This window comes from Melopsittacus undulatus, chromosome 7 (genome assembly GCF_012275295.1).
Source record: "Melopsittacus undulatus isolate bMelUnd1 chromosome 7, bMelUnd1.mat.Z, whole genome shotgun sequence".
Classification (NCBI taxonomy): domain Eukaryota; kingdom Metazoa; phylum Chordata; class Aves; order Psittaciformes; family Psittaculidae; genus Melopsittacus; species Melopsittacus undulatus.
In genome coordinates this window covers 24,752,345-24,766,670 of record NC_047533.1, presented here as the reverse complement: position 1 = coordinate 24,766,670, position 14,326 = coordinate 24,752,345, and the positions used below count along the sequence as shown (strand labels likewise).

General features: G+C 39.3%; 1 protein-coding gene across 8 annotated transcripts in view; it reads left to right on the top strand.

The window, feature by feature from the left end:
- Window positions 1–14,326, top strand: part of APBB2 (amyloid beta precursor protein binding family B member 2) — a 184,884-nt gene that overhangs the window by 116,278 nt on the left and 54,280 nt on the right. For 5 of the 8 annotated variants that reach the window (XM_034064728.1, XM_034064727.1, XM_034064730.1 and 2 more), the window contains 3 exons: window positions 3,582–3,644; window positions 4,075–4,160; window positions 4,268–4,328. In XM_034064728.1, the coding sequence (XP_033920619.1) occupies window positions 3,582–3,644; window positions 4,075–4,160; window positions 4,268–4,328 (210 nt within the window). The remainder of the gene's footprint in view (window positions 1–3,581; window positions 3,645–4,074; window positions 4,161–4,267; window positions 4,329–14,326) is intronic. The other 3 variants (XM_034064731.1, XM_034064733.1, XM_034064732.1) reach the window with 1 other exon arrangement.

Here is a 14,326-nt window from a genome sequence, read left to right as displayed (position 1 = left end):
AGAAATGCTGAATGTAAGCTTCCAGTATAATTTCCCACAAGGTACACATGAGGTATATAACTTCACTATAAAGTATAAAATATGGATTATAGGGCTTTAATTACCAAGTTATCTTTCACAAAAAATCAGTATGGTTGCTCATTGCAGAGGGAAAATGCATATATTCATGTAAAATAATTTTTTACCTCAGTTTAAAATGTCTTGACACTGAAAATTTCAGATCTGGTAATGTGGCAGGTTTATTCACAATTTTGTTTGCTTTAAATGAAGAATAGTTTATGATTATAAATAATGATCATTAATGCTCAGCAGCATCATGGGTATAATGTGTGATTTTAATACAGTGTAGATGTATTAATTAAGACATTTGAGGAGTCATTCTAAAATGCTGTGTATGCGAGTACTTAGGCTCATCTAGGTTTTTATACAGCAGTTCTATTTCAGCAAGGAATTTGATCCAGCAAAGATTTATGCATATACAGTTCCGTGGCAGCATCAAGACCATATACTGTAGTGTAAAAAATGATACAGAAAATAAGCGGGTTTCCAAAATATGTATTAGTATGATATTATATGGTTATTTTAATTATAGGTACAGACAAAGTCATTTGTCTCTTGAAGGTTTCTGCATTCACTGATAAGCATCTTGCATACCATTATTGAAACAATACTTATTTTTTGACTCTGTGGTTATTAGGATAGCACTGCAGTACAGTACCAGCACACTTAGAGTAGTGGAGTTCAAAATGGGAGTGTGAATTTGGCTCAAGACTTTGTGCACTGCCAAATACTGAACTGCTACAAAAATGGGTGCAGCTGGAGTTACAGTGGGAGCTGTTAGGAAAGGTGTTGCATTTCTTGAAAGTACAGATGTTAAGCTTTGTTAAAAGGGAATTGGAGGTAAAATTGTTCGGGTTTTAGCTGGTTCTGAGCAGAATTCCAGAACAGAGCAGTAAGAGGGATATAAGGTGTGGTGTGGTCTTAAGATAGGAGTAAGTAATGAAATCACTTGTCATCTAGATTTAATAGCATCAGCTATCATGACTCTTTGTTTTTTCATCTCTTCATCAAAACTTGCCAGCGCCTGGTCATCTCCATGTCACTTGCAGGTGAAACAGGTGCAGTCCCTGTTCACTGCACTGCAGCCTCCCCCAAGTGCTCCCCTTCTCCCTCCCTGTGAAGGATTAATCTGGGTATCTGTGATACAGTTAGTGTGACACTTCACAAAAGATGTGGAATCCAATCTAGAACAGGGACTCCCAAATGCCTTTATCCTGGCACTGTCATTGGTAGCAGCAGTTGTGATGGACAGCTTCCAGCTCCAAGTTGGACCATGTGTGAACTGTGTTCCCTCATTGCTGTTTGGAAGCCTGTGCTCTGAGATAATCTGGTTTGGGAGGGCTGGTTTAGCTCATTCCCACATGCTGGAATTTGTATTGCTTACTTCTGAAAAGGTTGAGGGATATATAGGTCTAAGGCAGATGAAAGAGTATGATCTAGCATTGAGGATTGGCATGGGAACATTTCATATCTGTCCCAGTAGGCTTCCATGAATCCATAAAAAAAAATAAACTTCCATCTATATCACATTTGTTTGTGAAGCATCATTTGCTAGTCTTGAGATGAGTTTATTTGGGCTCTTTCAGATTTTGAGTTTGTCAAATAAACATTTAGACATGCCTTCCCCCCACCCTGAGTAATGCCTTTTTAGCCTTTGTCTTGTTTCTTCCTTTTTCTTTTCTTTTTCTTTTTTAATTTTTAAATTTAAATTATTATTTTGTGTCCCTGTCTCTTAAATGATGTGCTATTCAGAAGCTTTGCTTCATATAGTAGAATGTGGCTCACAGCTGAGGGCAGTCAACAAAGAATGGATCAAGTCAGCCATTTTGATGTTGTAGCTTAGTCTGGATGTTTAGCACAAAGAAAAGCTGTTACTGTTGAACAGGAAATCAGGGAAAAATGGGTAGGGAGGAATGATGCTGCAAGGCTGCAAGGGAATTGTCCTTTCACAAGATAATCAGTAAATTTCAATCCAGAGAATTATGGATTCATCATTATGCAAAAATCCAGCAGATTTAACAAAAATGCTAATAAACGTTAAAATATGAATAATCTGGAACATTCCTGCCTTTTCTCCCCCTCAAAAGCATGAAAATGTATTTTGGTTTCACACAGCTGATTAAATTTTACTTGGTTTTCGAGGTCTCTTTTCTCCTGTGTGTTGCCAAATTACTTCGTGAATCCTCATCCTTTGTAACATTCTTTTCCAAATTTTAGAGGCTTTGCTGCCTCTTTCCCACTTCCTGTGGGGAGAAAAAGCTGTAGGGTTTAGTTTTTAGTGGGAGAATTTGGTGATTGTAGTTGTGTTGTCCTGTAGCCTGGACAACCTCTAGAAGTTCTCCTGTGGGGACATAACCATTAGCAGCTAATAATTAAAGAGGAGGGGCTTAGTAGGGAAACCTAACAACTCAATTAATTCAAATGCATTTTAGGGAGGAGTTACGCCAGGGAGCTGTTTCTCACAAATTCCTCCAGTGAGACTTATTGAGAACGTTTCTGAGGTGAGAGGTCTACCCTACAAATTACTGCATTGGGCCACATGAATAGGAATCACTTCATCTTGGGGCTGAGCTGGTCATTCTGGGGGAGCTCATCTTAAAGGGGCCACTAGGTACAGGGATACTTGGTTTGGTGAATCTACGAAGAGGTGGCTCTGGGTCTCTTGAGAACCAAATCTCCTGTCCCGCCTGGCCCTTGTTCAGGACTCTGGGATTTCTGTCCTCATGGGGAAGACAGCACCAACATCACCTGTTCCTCCCAAGTTTAACAGAGAAGGATGAACTTCAGGTTGCTGTAGTGCTAAATGCACTGCTACTTGTTTGACTGTGCCAATGAATGCCTCTGAAACTTTTGAGAAACGTGAATGGAAATGAGAAGGGTGGCTTGTTTGGGTTTTGGTTTGTTCCACTTCTTTAAAAAAGCTGCTGGACTTTCTTCAGCAAGAAGTCTCTCTGCACTCCTTATTAATTCTCCTTCCCTTCACTGTCCTTTTCTTGTGCTCTGTCTCTAGAAATACTTGATTTTTACCTTGTATATACCTTATCCTTGTATATACCTTATCCTTGTATATATATGGTTGTTTCAGTATTTCCAGTTCCAATAGTGTTGGGGTCTTTTAGCAAAAGCGCCAATCAAATAGAAATCCTAATGTTTCCCCTTAATTGCTGTTTATCAAAGGCTGTAGCAGCTGTGGCCAACATTCATATTCAGATTCATTTTGCTTGCTTTTAAGATCATAGTTAAAGAGTAGTTTCATTGTCTGTTCCTAATTTATATTAACTTTCCTTGTTTCAATCATTTGTTTTGGTAAGTAACTGTTAGAGGCATGTCTTCCCTCCCCTCAAATGCCATGGTATAGCGGAGTAATTAGTTAAAGTTTGAGGTGATCTGTTCCCTAACCCATCCTGTAAATATCAATGCTAACAACAGTGTCTTGTGTTTTTTTCTTTTTTTTTTTCTTTTTTTTTCTTTTTTTTTTTTTATCAATGTGCTTCTTCCTGTGTGAATAATTATGTGTCTAGAAACAGCCATGGAGTGATTTTGCTGTACTGAATGGGGGAAAGATTAATAGTGACATTTGGAAGGCAAGTATATTGTCAGATTTTAGAACCTTTAATACTGTTACCCTTGTTTTTTGCATGGCAGTGGCTGTTTTTTTTCCCCTTTTCATTTTTCCATGAATGTCATTCATAATCTAGGCCAAAGTGAATGGGGGTACTGCTAGGGATGTCTAGCTCACAAACATGCTGCCTTTTCTGATCTTTACACTTGGAATGGATTCAGTCTATAAACTAGCAGGGCAACTGCCATGATGTAATAAATAAGATGCCTGCAGTGAATGAAATGCAGCTTGAGAATATATGCATGCCTCTTTTCAACTTCAGCCAGAAATACTATTGCTTCTTTGCAGGGAGGATTTAATTTCCCTTTGAAATAAGAAATAACATGGTGGTGTATTTAATACTATATTAGTAGTGCTTAAAACTATACTAATAGCTCTGCTTTTATCTCTAGGATCTGCATGCAGCCACTGTGAACCCAGACCCAAGTCTGAAAGAGTTTGAAGGAGCAACATTACGCTATGCCTCTTTGAAGCTCAGGTACAATGACTTCAGAAGTCTGCATGGAAATCTCAGCTCCGTTTTGTGCTGTGCTGTAATTTTTATATGACTTTACGATGACTTTTTTTTCTTCCCTCCTGTAACAGAAATGGTCCACAATCTGATGATGATGATTCCTGTAGCATCAACAGTGATCCAGAAGCCAAGGTATGTAAGAACATCCACAATAAGATAACAGTTAAAAATTTGCAATTGTAAACATAACTTGCAAGGTGCAGATGTCTCCTAGGTTTTGAAATGAACAGTACTTCTCCCCTTGCCACAATGTACGTTGACTGTGCAAAACTATTTTCATCAAAGGAATTTGCAGATTTAAAGCTTCATTCAGTTTGGTCAGGAAAATGTTATTTATTTTAAAATCACGTAAGCCAGGAAATTGAATGTAGCAGTTTAATATTCTGCTGTCCAACTGTAATAACTGACCTCTTGCACAGCTGCGTGAGGTTTCTGTCCTGCAAGAGAGAAGGCTCTTGTCATGGCTGGATAGCTTCCTGAGGCATTCAGTGTCAAAATTTGCTCTTTATTTTTGAGTTTACCTCTTTTTTAAGTACTGTTTTTTGTTAGTGTGCCTGCTTGAGCTCAGAGCTAATACCAAGACTTTTTAGATCAAAGAACATCATATTTTAAAACATAGAATGCAACCTGGTTGGAGAATAAAATTCATAGAAAAAAGTGAGATCATTATGTGAACAAGCACATAATTAAATCAGAATTTTTACTGTTGTAATCTAAGATATTTGAGGAGAAAGAAGCAGTACAAGGTTTTGACTGCTTATATACATATCTCCAGATTTGTCTTGTTCATAGTTTGCCTTGTTCTTGCATCCATTTTTAAGGATGTATGTGAATCTCTGTAATTGGAAATCCAAGTAATTTATAGAAGTGTTTTGGCTGTGCCACACACCTGCAGTGATATTCAGGATCAGAAGCTACTTATATGCAGGAAGACAGTATGTAACAGTTAATTATACTAGCATTAATGACATATTTTAGGAGAGAAAACAGACTGATCAGGGTACTTAAACTTCTTTGTCATCTTGATTATTTGGCTTGTGATGTTTAAATCAGATGTGTTTTGCTTGGCAGGCTGACAGCTAAAAAGCAAGGGTTTCAGCTGTGCTCATTACAATGATAAGCACTAAATTCTGAGCACAGTAAATGGAGTCAGAGGACTGATGAGCTTTAGGTACCAGTTCGCAGAACCAGAAAACTGTTCCTTTCATTATAAGCCTTATGGTGTGGAAAGCATTATAGGGAGTCAGTCTTTTGATAAGTCTGACTCTTTATGAGGTGATTTGCACTGAGTAGAATTAGGAGCCTTTCCTGCATGGGGAACTGTTGGCAGCATTTGTGTGGATGAATAATACGTGGCATCGTCTCCGTTCCCCTTGTTGCTTTCCGTTTAAACTTCAAAAATTATGGTGCTGATACCCATACGGTGTCTGTGAAATAGGTCAGTGCCAAAAGCTTGTCCTCTTTGGTGTATCACAGCTGGTTTTGTTTCTCCTGTTTAAGCAAAACCATGCTGATGACACAAACAGGTGTCAAAACTGAGCACTGAAACATCCATAGAAGTGACTGAGAGGAGCAAGGGAAAAGATAGAGGGGAAAACTGTACATGTTTGGTCTGGGTTGTTCTTTTTTTGTTGTTTTTAACCACTTGAGTCAAATCACCTTACTTGCTGTCTGTCAGAGCCTGATGGGGATGTTGTGCAGGGTCAGCCATGACCAAGTGTGTGGACCAGCAGGTGAAGCTCAGCAGCATTGGTGCTGCTTTGCAGCGGGAAAGGCTGTGGGCAGAGCTGTTCAGTGCCTCTGCCCCAACCACAGGAAAAGCAACTACTGCATGGCTGTACCTTTCAGGGATGGTAGCAGCAGGGAAGTGGCCCAAAAACAGCAGGGAAAATCTTCACTGGTGGAAAATGCTCTGGATCTTTAATTCTCCCATGGATAGGAAGGGGGTATGGTAAGTGGATTCCTTTCCAGCCCATTTTCACAAAATACTAAGACAGAGAAGTCTGATAGGATTTGGAACTGATGACCTGAGACTTGGAAATGAAATTTTTATCCCCTTAAGCTTCTCTTCTGCTGAATGCTGTGCTTTCACTATATTTGATCGAAGCTTGCTTTCATTTGGCAGCAAGCACAGATGCTTTTTTTTTTAATTTCAGCATAAGGAAACTTTTTTTTTAATTCATTAAACTCGCTGTTGGAAGTATTTGTTAAAATGGACCTCATTAGAGATTTTTTAGCCTATTTAAATCTATTCATGATAGTGGCCAGTACATTTGGGAGGAAAAGAAGAATCAATTTCCTCACTGAGTAATGCGCTTTCAGCAAAGGGAACCATGCCACCTTGTGGAAAGCTGAAGTAGTTGTCTTTCCACAGAGTGTCAACTGCAAAGATTGTAGCACTGCATAGATGTCAGTTTTAGGGAAAGTGTGTCATATAATTAATGTAATTCTTGTAAGAAGAGTGTTTTATGCAGCAACGCAGTTAAGCATGCAAAATTGTCAAGAAACAGCAGATGTTTCTCTGTATGTCATGTACTTTAAGATGCAGCTTCCTATCCTTGGCATCTTCATGTAGGTTGTCTGCACAGGCCATAAAAGAGAAGGGGAAGGGAAAGAAAGGTGAGAGTGATTACATCCAGCTTGTTGATTTCAGTAATTCATTTTGGTATGAATTACTTGAAGAGATGGCTCATTGCACTTGACAAGAATCCTAATTCTGCATGTGAAGCATGCACAACTGGAAATGAGTTTTGAATTGGTACTTCCCAGGAGACAGATCATAACCTTCCTGGTTAATTTATAGAGCAAACTGCACCTTCCTAATTGAGTTTCAAGGGAGGTAAAGATATTTTACCAGTCCTACTCTGTAAATTTCTCTGGGCTTGCTCTTTCTACATTGTTGTAAATTATGATGGCTGAGTGTAAAAGTATAGAAAAATGCTGATTTTTTTCTCATGGTTATGTAAAGAAACTGAGCCTCCTGGGAAATCTGTCTCTAAAAATGGGGCAAAAAATTGGAATCTCATGTGACTCAATTTCTCCAAAATAATTTCAGAATTGGCTTGTTTGGCCTGACATTTGGGCTTGCCTTTGTTCTGTCCTTTTAAACATGGCTTTCTACAAAGGCTTATTGTAGTCTTTCAGCATAAAGCACAGATTTTTGAATTCCCTGCCTAAATGAGTCTGTTCAGTAGACCTTCACTTTCTAGCCTTACCGTTTTAGAGTAGTTTCAGCTACATATCAACATCTAAGAATAGGAAGAATGTGTTTCTACCAGCAGAAGTACTAGGCAGTTGCTCCAAAACTCTGTTTTCTACTTTAGAAACCAGTAAATGCTCAGGATCTCAAAGGAAGAGGAGGAGACTTTCCAAAAGGGGTGGAGGTAGGAGATGCTGATACCAGGTATTTGAATTTGATTACGTACCTGTAGGTGAATGAAAACACAGTTGGAGACACAGAGAGTGATTTGGTGAAGAACTTCTACAGATTACCTGGGCTTTAGGGATTAACCAGTTGGTCTTTTTGGAGTAATGTGAGGGATGCTGACAAACTGACTTGTCAGACCATGTGGGGCTGTGATGAAAGTGGCCTGTAAATAGCACTGTCAAAATAATTTTACTGTTTGTTCCCCAAAGAGTTAGTATCCATCTCTCGACTGCTTTTCTTGCTATGGAGGCAGGTATGTGTGTTTTGGAGACATCCTACATTTTCTTGTTTCTGGTCTTCTCCAGAAGCAAATGTCCTGGCTAGACACTGGACCATTTGTAAATAATTATCATGTCTCATTGGTGTTAGAATGGGTCTGATTTCTGACGCGAGTGAAGACTTAACCAGAGAGGAGGAGTTTTTGCCATTTATACTAGTTCCAAGAATGAATGATCTGTGCAAACAGGGAGTATTTCAGCAGTTTCACAGCCTACCTCATTTTGCGTATAATCATCTCATGAGCACATGAAACACTACGTAAAGCCGCAGTTCAATTAATTTCAATGAATAGTTTATTCCATCTTAAGTCTCCTTATGGAGATAGATTAAATTGGAAAGGAAAATTTGAATTCTCTAACAGTTTCTCGTCCAAAAGAGTACTTCTACATTTTGGGTTTGTTTTTTTTTTTTGGCCTGGACTAGTCTTAGTAGTCAAGTAACTGGTCAGCTAGTTCAAGTATTACCTTCCTTTGATGGTAAAAACCTCTTAACCTCAAATTTTGAGGCAATTTTTTTTTATGTTTAGCCATCTTGTAATACATTTATAGAAGGTGATTATGTCTCTCCTTCAGCTTAGTTTTATTAAAGTAAACAAGCCACGTGGTTTTAATTATTCATAATGAGGCTAGAAGGGTTCTTGCCATCTACTTACGAGTCCATGTTTTCCTGACTGTTGTAGCAGCTCGGTGTTTGCTGTCTTCAGTTCTTAACCATGGCAATCAGATTTGTTAGTTTGGTTGGAGTTTTTCCAAGGTCTTGCAGGGTAGCTTTAAAGCATCCGTATCTCTGTTGGAAAGCTCAACACAGAATTTAATTTACTTTTTCAGCTCCTAACTAGGTAATCAGTTCAGTTGCAACTTAAGCCATAATTAGACCCAATGTTTAGAAGTTTCAGCAGAAGGAAAGTTCTGGTCTTCATCTCAACAATTTGAATAGCGCCTTGGTCAGGAGGAGGGAGTTGGTTTGTTTTGGGGTTTGTTTTGGGTTTTCTTCGAAGTATCTTATTGCCAGTAGCTGAAAGCTTCTTGTGAACAGCAGAATTTTTGTATTTTGGGGATTAGCCTGAGCAGTGTGTGCATAGTTCTTTTGCCACTAAGCTACTGCCAATAGAAAATTAAGTGCATCTTTGAAGATCCTGATTTTTGCATTGGTGAGACCGTGTGGAAATGGCTTCACAAAATGCAGTAAAGCTGATTATACTTGCTGCTCAGAGATCATCCTTAAATTATGTTCTTAAGTATTTGAAATCAAAAAACTATAGAGTAAGAGTTCAGTAGTTTAAAAAAAATAGTTGCCTTTTCCTCTTGGCTTATCTTAGGCTTTCAGAGAGATGAATAACAGTCTGGGAATAAAATACTTAAAAAAAAAAAAACAACAAAAAAACCAAACAAACAAATCCCCAACATAAACCCAGAATTAACATTGTAGTGGAATTTGGGGTTGGGGTACTTTTCCTTGTTCTTGTCAAAACCAAAAAGGTGCCCTTACTTTCTTCCCACTCTCACCACCACAGTGGCTTTCAAAATGATGAGTTAAAACTTAGCTCTTCTGTTTGTAACGTCAGTGAATAACTGGAAAGAGGTCAGTCTTGACAATTCCTATAGCATAGCAAAAGTATCTCTCTTTCCATCCTTGCAGCTTCTGGGTAGCAATGGTGAGTGATGGTAGCAGCAGTTTCTAAAATGGTTACTTGTTTCTCATTTGGCTGTTTCCCATAAACTGTGTTAAAGTATCACCCCAGCTATGAAGATGCTGCAGGCAAATTATGCAAGTGCTTGAAAGCATTCTGCTTCAAAAGCAGTTTTAGAAATAGCAGACTAAAGCACCAAAATAGTTCTCAACATTTTATTTTATATTTTTCTTAAAAAAATAAGTCTTTAATTTTGTACATTAGAACTTTTGGAGAGTGCTTCTCCATTATCTCTCTCTGGTTGATATCTACTGTTGTTGATACCTATTGTGTCATTAGGTGATGTTATAAGTGATAATGTCATAATGTGAGGTACCTCATAATACAGATTTCCATGTAGAGGATGTTTGCTTCCACCTTGTCCCTAAGTGTAGTCTTGTTTAATCAAATACGGAAATTAGTCCAGAACAGACAAAGATGTAACATTTTCCCAAATCTAAGCTACAAATCTGAGTTATAACATGCTTAATTCATAGAATTGTAGAACAGTTTGGGTTGAATGAGTGACAGAGCACTGGAATAGGTTGCCCAGGGGGGTTGTGGAGTCTCCTATGTTGGAGATATTCAAGGCCTGCCTGGACAAGTTCCTGTGTGATGTACTCTAGGTTACCCTGCTCTTGCAGGGGGTTGGACTAGATGATCTTTCAAGGTCCCTTCCAGCCCTTGGGATTCTGTGATTCTGTGAAGGGACATTAAAGATCATCTAGTGCCAGCCCCCCTGCCACTGGCAGGGACACCTCCCACTAGGCCAGGTTGCTCAAAGCTCAGTTAAGTGGCCTTAAACACTTCCAGGGATGGGGTATCCACAACTTTTCTGGGTAACCTGTTTCAGTGTCTCACCACCCTCACAGTGAAGAATTTCTTCCTAATATCCAATCTAAACCTACCCTCTTTCAGTTTAAAGCCATTACCCTTTGTCCTATCCCTATATTACCTTGGAAAAAGTCCTTCTTCACCTTTCTTATAGGCCCCCTTTAGGTACTGGAAGGCTATAAGGTGTCCTGTAGCCTTCTCCATATTGTAACAATTGTTACAATATACGTATGATATAACCATCTGTTTCTTGAGCCCTTCAAGATTTATAATTAGATCCTGCAAAATGTTACATGTTTTTCATTCTTGGAAATCCCACATATCCTCGGAATATAATTAGATGTAAAGCTATCATGCATGATCAGGACATGGATGATTGAACAGCAGGAGGAATAGAGACAGAGAGATTTCACTTGTAGCCTCCCTTAGAAAAATGTATCACAAAGCCATTCCTCACATGAAAGAGAATGGAAACTGCTTTAAAAGTTACCAGTATATTCCAGGTTTGTAATGCAATAGTTATGTATTGAATTATCAGTATTTGCTTTATTAAGATGTAGTGTACCAAAGGGTTGTGTTGGGTGCTAGATTTCCATAGAATTGGGAAAAGGTAAAATATAGGAATATATTTGTTCAAATTAGAGTATCTCCTTGACCCATAAAGTTTCAATATTGATGGTAACTTTGTCTGCCACAGGTCTGTTGACCAGGAATTGTTATTAGAGTAGTAAGAACATAAATAGCAATTACATAACAGGAGGATAAACAGTGCAGGTGGGAGCTGTGTGGGTTAACGCTTTACTCTTGAAGCAGTTTCTGCTCTGTGAGTGCCATAAGTAGCTTGTTGCATGGGCAGTTTAGGGGCATACTGGTGACCTCTCCTCACAGGCAGGTAGCTTCCTTCCCTGACTGCCAGCTGGGAGAGATGGTGCTTCAACCAGCATGAAATCACAACCATGGTGCACCAAGTGTGCTGATGTTGCCCTTGAGTAACAGGAAGTCATTTCCAAAGTTGAAACAGTGATGTTAAAATTGTAGCGAGTATCTCAGGAAGTGTTGGCCATGCTTGAGAAAACATGAATGTACCTGGATTTTTGTTTGGTTGGTTTTTTTTAAATGATGCTGTTTCTTCCAGTGGTGGCTGTTTCAAGAAGAGTATTCTGTTGCTTGACTTGTTCAAAATGCCACTGTCATCCTCAGCACTGTTTCTCATGGATATGCATGATGCATTTTTTTCTTGGCTGGGGTCTGTGTATGGTGTCTTACTGTACACAACCATTTAACAAGCCATGGTTGTTGATCAGAACACAGAATCATAGAATGGTTTGGATTGGAAGGGACCTTAAAGATCATCTAGTTCTAAGCCCCCTGCCATAGACAGGGACACCTTCCACTAGACCAGGTTTCTCAAAGCCCCATCTAACCTGGCCTTATGTTAAATGTAGAAGAGTGGTGTTTTCCTGGTGTTTCTGAATGGAATGGGTCTAGTTTTAAAGCTTTTGTGTCAGCCAGTCCACATTAATTGACAGTAGCTGGGACTGGCTTCCAGGCATCTTGCTATTCCTTATGTCTGTATAACGAAAACCAGAAGAGCCTACCTGCTGCTCTAAGAGAGATTTTATTTTTTTTTCCTTGGAAGAATCTGTGCTTCATCACCATTCATTGTTTTGTGGTGCACCACACTGGGCAAGGAGTGCTTTGTGTATGATTGGTGGAGGAGTCCTCAGGAGTGGACAGAAACCAGGGGAAGAAGCAGTCTTCATTGTACTCATGTCCCACAGACAGAAAGCTCCTGGTGCCATTCTGCAGACCAATAGATCCAGTGCTCAGGCAGCTCCTGGTTTAGCTCAGCCTCTGCTGGTATTGCTGACAGGCGTTCCCATCAGCTTGCTGGCATCTTTGCTAATATACTGCAGAGGTAATCACATCTTGCAGCCTTTCATACTTACCACTGGAGACCAACCATTTCAACTCTAAACTAGTATCTAGCCTCTGTCAGCTTCAGCTTTAGAATGGCCCATTGTCGTGGTTTAAACCAAGTCCCCCAACTCCCAGAGAGTTAGGAAGGAAAATACAAAGAATGTAGCCCCCACGGATTGAGATAAGAACGGTTTAATAGCTAAGGCATAACACAAATCACTACTGCTATTACTACTACAAATAATAATGATACAGCAAACAACAAGTGAAGAGAATACAACACCCCACCAGCCACCGACCCATAACTCACTCCACCCTGCCCGGCCGAGCACCGCATGCTGCCTCCTCCATTTTCCTCCAGAGCTCTACCCCTCCAGCTCCCTCTCCCAGTTGCATCCTGGGCATCACGTGCTATGGTATGTAATACCTCATTGCCTAGCCTGGGTCAGGTGTCCTGTCTCTGCTTCCTTCTGGCCTCCCCTCCTCCACCTGGCTGGAGCACGTGCTCAGAAAAGGCCTTGAACAAAAACACCCTCACAACATGCTCGCTATCAAGCAACTGTTCCCAGCCCAGAAGACAAAACACAGCACTGCACCAGCTACAAGAAGGAGAAAAATGACTGCTATGGCTGAACCCATGACACCCATTGGTTGTGTACTGCCTTTTGAATGTCTGTTCATCATCTTGGTGCTACAAAATGAACTGATCAGATGATATTTTTTTATTTCTCTTCAATTATTTGCATTACCTTGCCAGTTTAGGGTAGCTAAGGGAAATAACCTGTTCTAGTCTGCAGTGTCACAAAGCTTACCACTTCATTGCATAGTTTTTTAATGAGAAAAACTCAGTGTGTTTATCTGTGTGCACGTATATATGTAAAATGTGTTACATTATATATCGTATATACACAGTTTGAAAACAGCATAGTACAAGCTTACTGTATTATTTGTGTGTTACAGACTTGCTGAAAGGCATGTTTACGGAGGAAGTTAATTTAAAAATTCATTAAAATGGAACATTGTGTGAATAACAGAGCAATATTTAGGTAGCTTTAGTCAGCATGTATTTTGGTATATATATTTATTTTGGTATTAGTTCTACCTTTAAATTCCATTATGAAAATTTTCCTTGTCAAAATTTCCTGCATTTTGTCAAAGAGAAGTGGGAGTGGGAGGCAGTACTTATCTCTAAAGAGATTTAAATACTGGAGATATGCAGTACATCATGCTGTGTTGCCTCTATGTGGGTATGCATTATTCTATATGGTTGAAAGTGATTGCTCTGTGGTGCTGGAGGGAGGCAGTGTGACATTAAGGCAGTGAGTCCTCAAATGTGGTGTACTAGGGCTCAAGATTTCTAGACTAAGGGTGCATATTTATCTGAGTCTTTTTCAAAGAGTGGGAATTGGATCAACTTCATTGACTTTGGATCCTGTTGTATACATAATTTCTGCAGAAACCAATTTATTGTTAACAGTGTTGCTTCTAAAGAGACATGAAATCCTAAATCCAGTGGAGCCAGAAGGTTTTTCTCAATTGATTCATCAAGGTCAAGAGTTCACCTAAAGGCTTTTTTGGTGTGGTTTGGTTTACTTTGTTTTGTGGTTTTTGGAGTTTTTTTTAGAGTTGGATGTCAAGCATATTACCTTTGAAATTATCACCACAGTATGACATAAAGTACTGCTGGCTGCATTAGAACCACTGACATCTATCACCCTTCAGAAAAGCCCACATCAGAAAAAGGCCACTTTAATGTTGAAGTTAAAAAGTGCAGAGCATTCTTTTAAGAAATGAATGCACACATTCTTTCATGCCGTGTGAACTCTTGCATGGCTTGTCTTTACTGACAAAGCATATGTGTGTGTTGGGGTTGTTTTCATGTGTTGTAGAATAATGAAACCTGCGTGAATTGTCCTAACAGTTCAGTTATTCTTGCAGGATAGATCCTAATTTGAGCATCATTATGGCTATCATCCTTTATTAGTTTCCAGTCAAAAATAT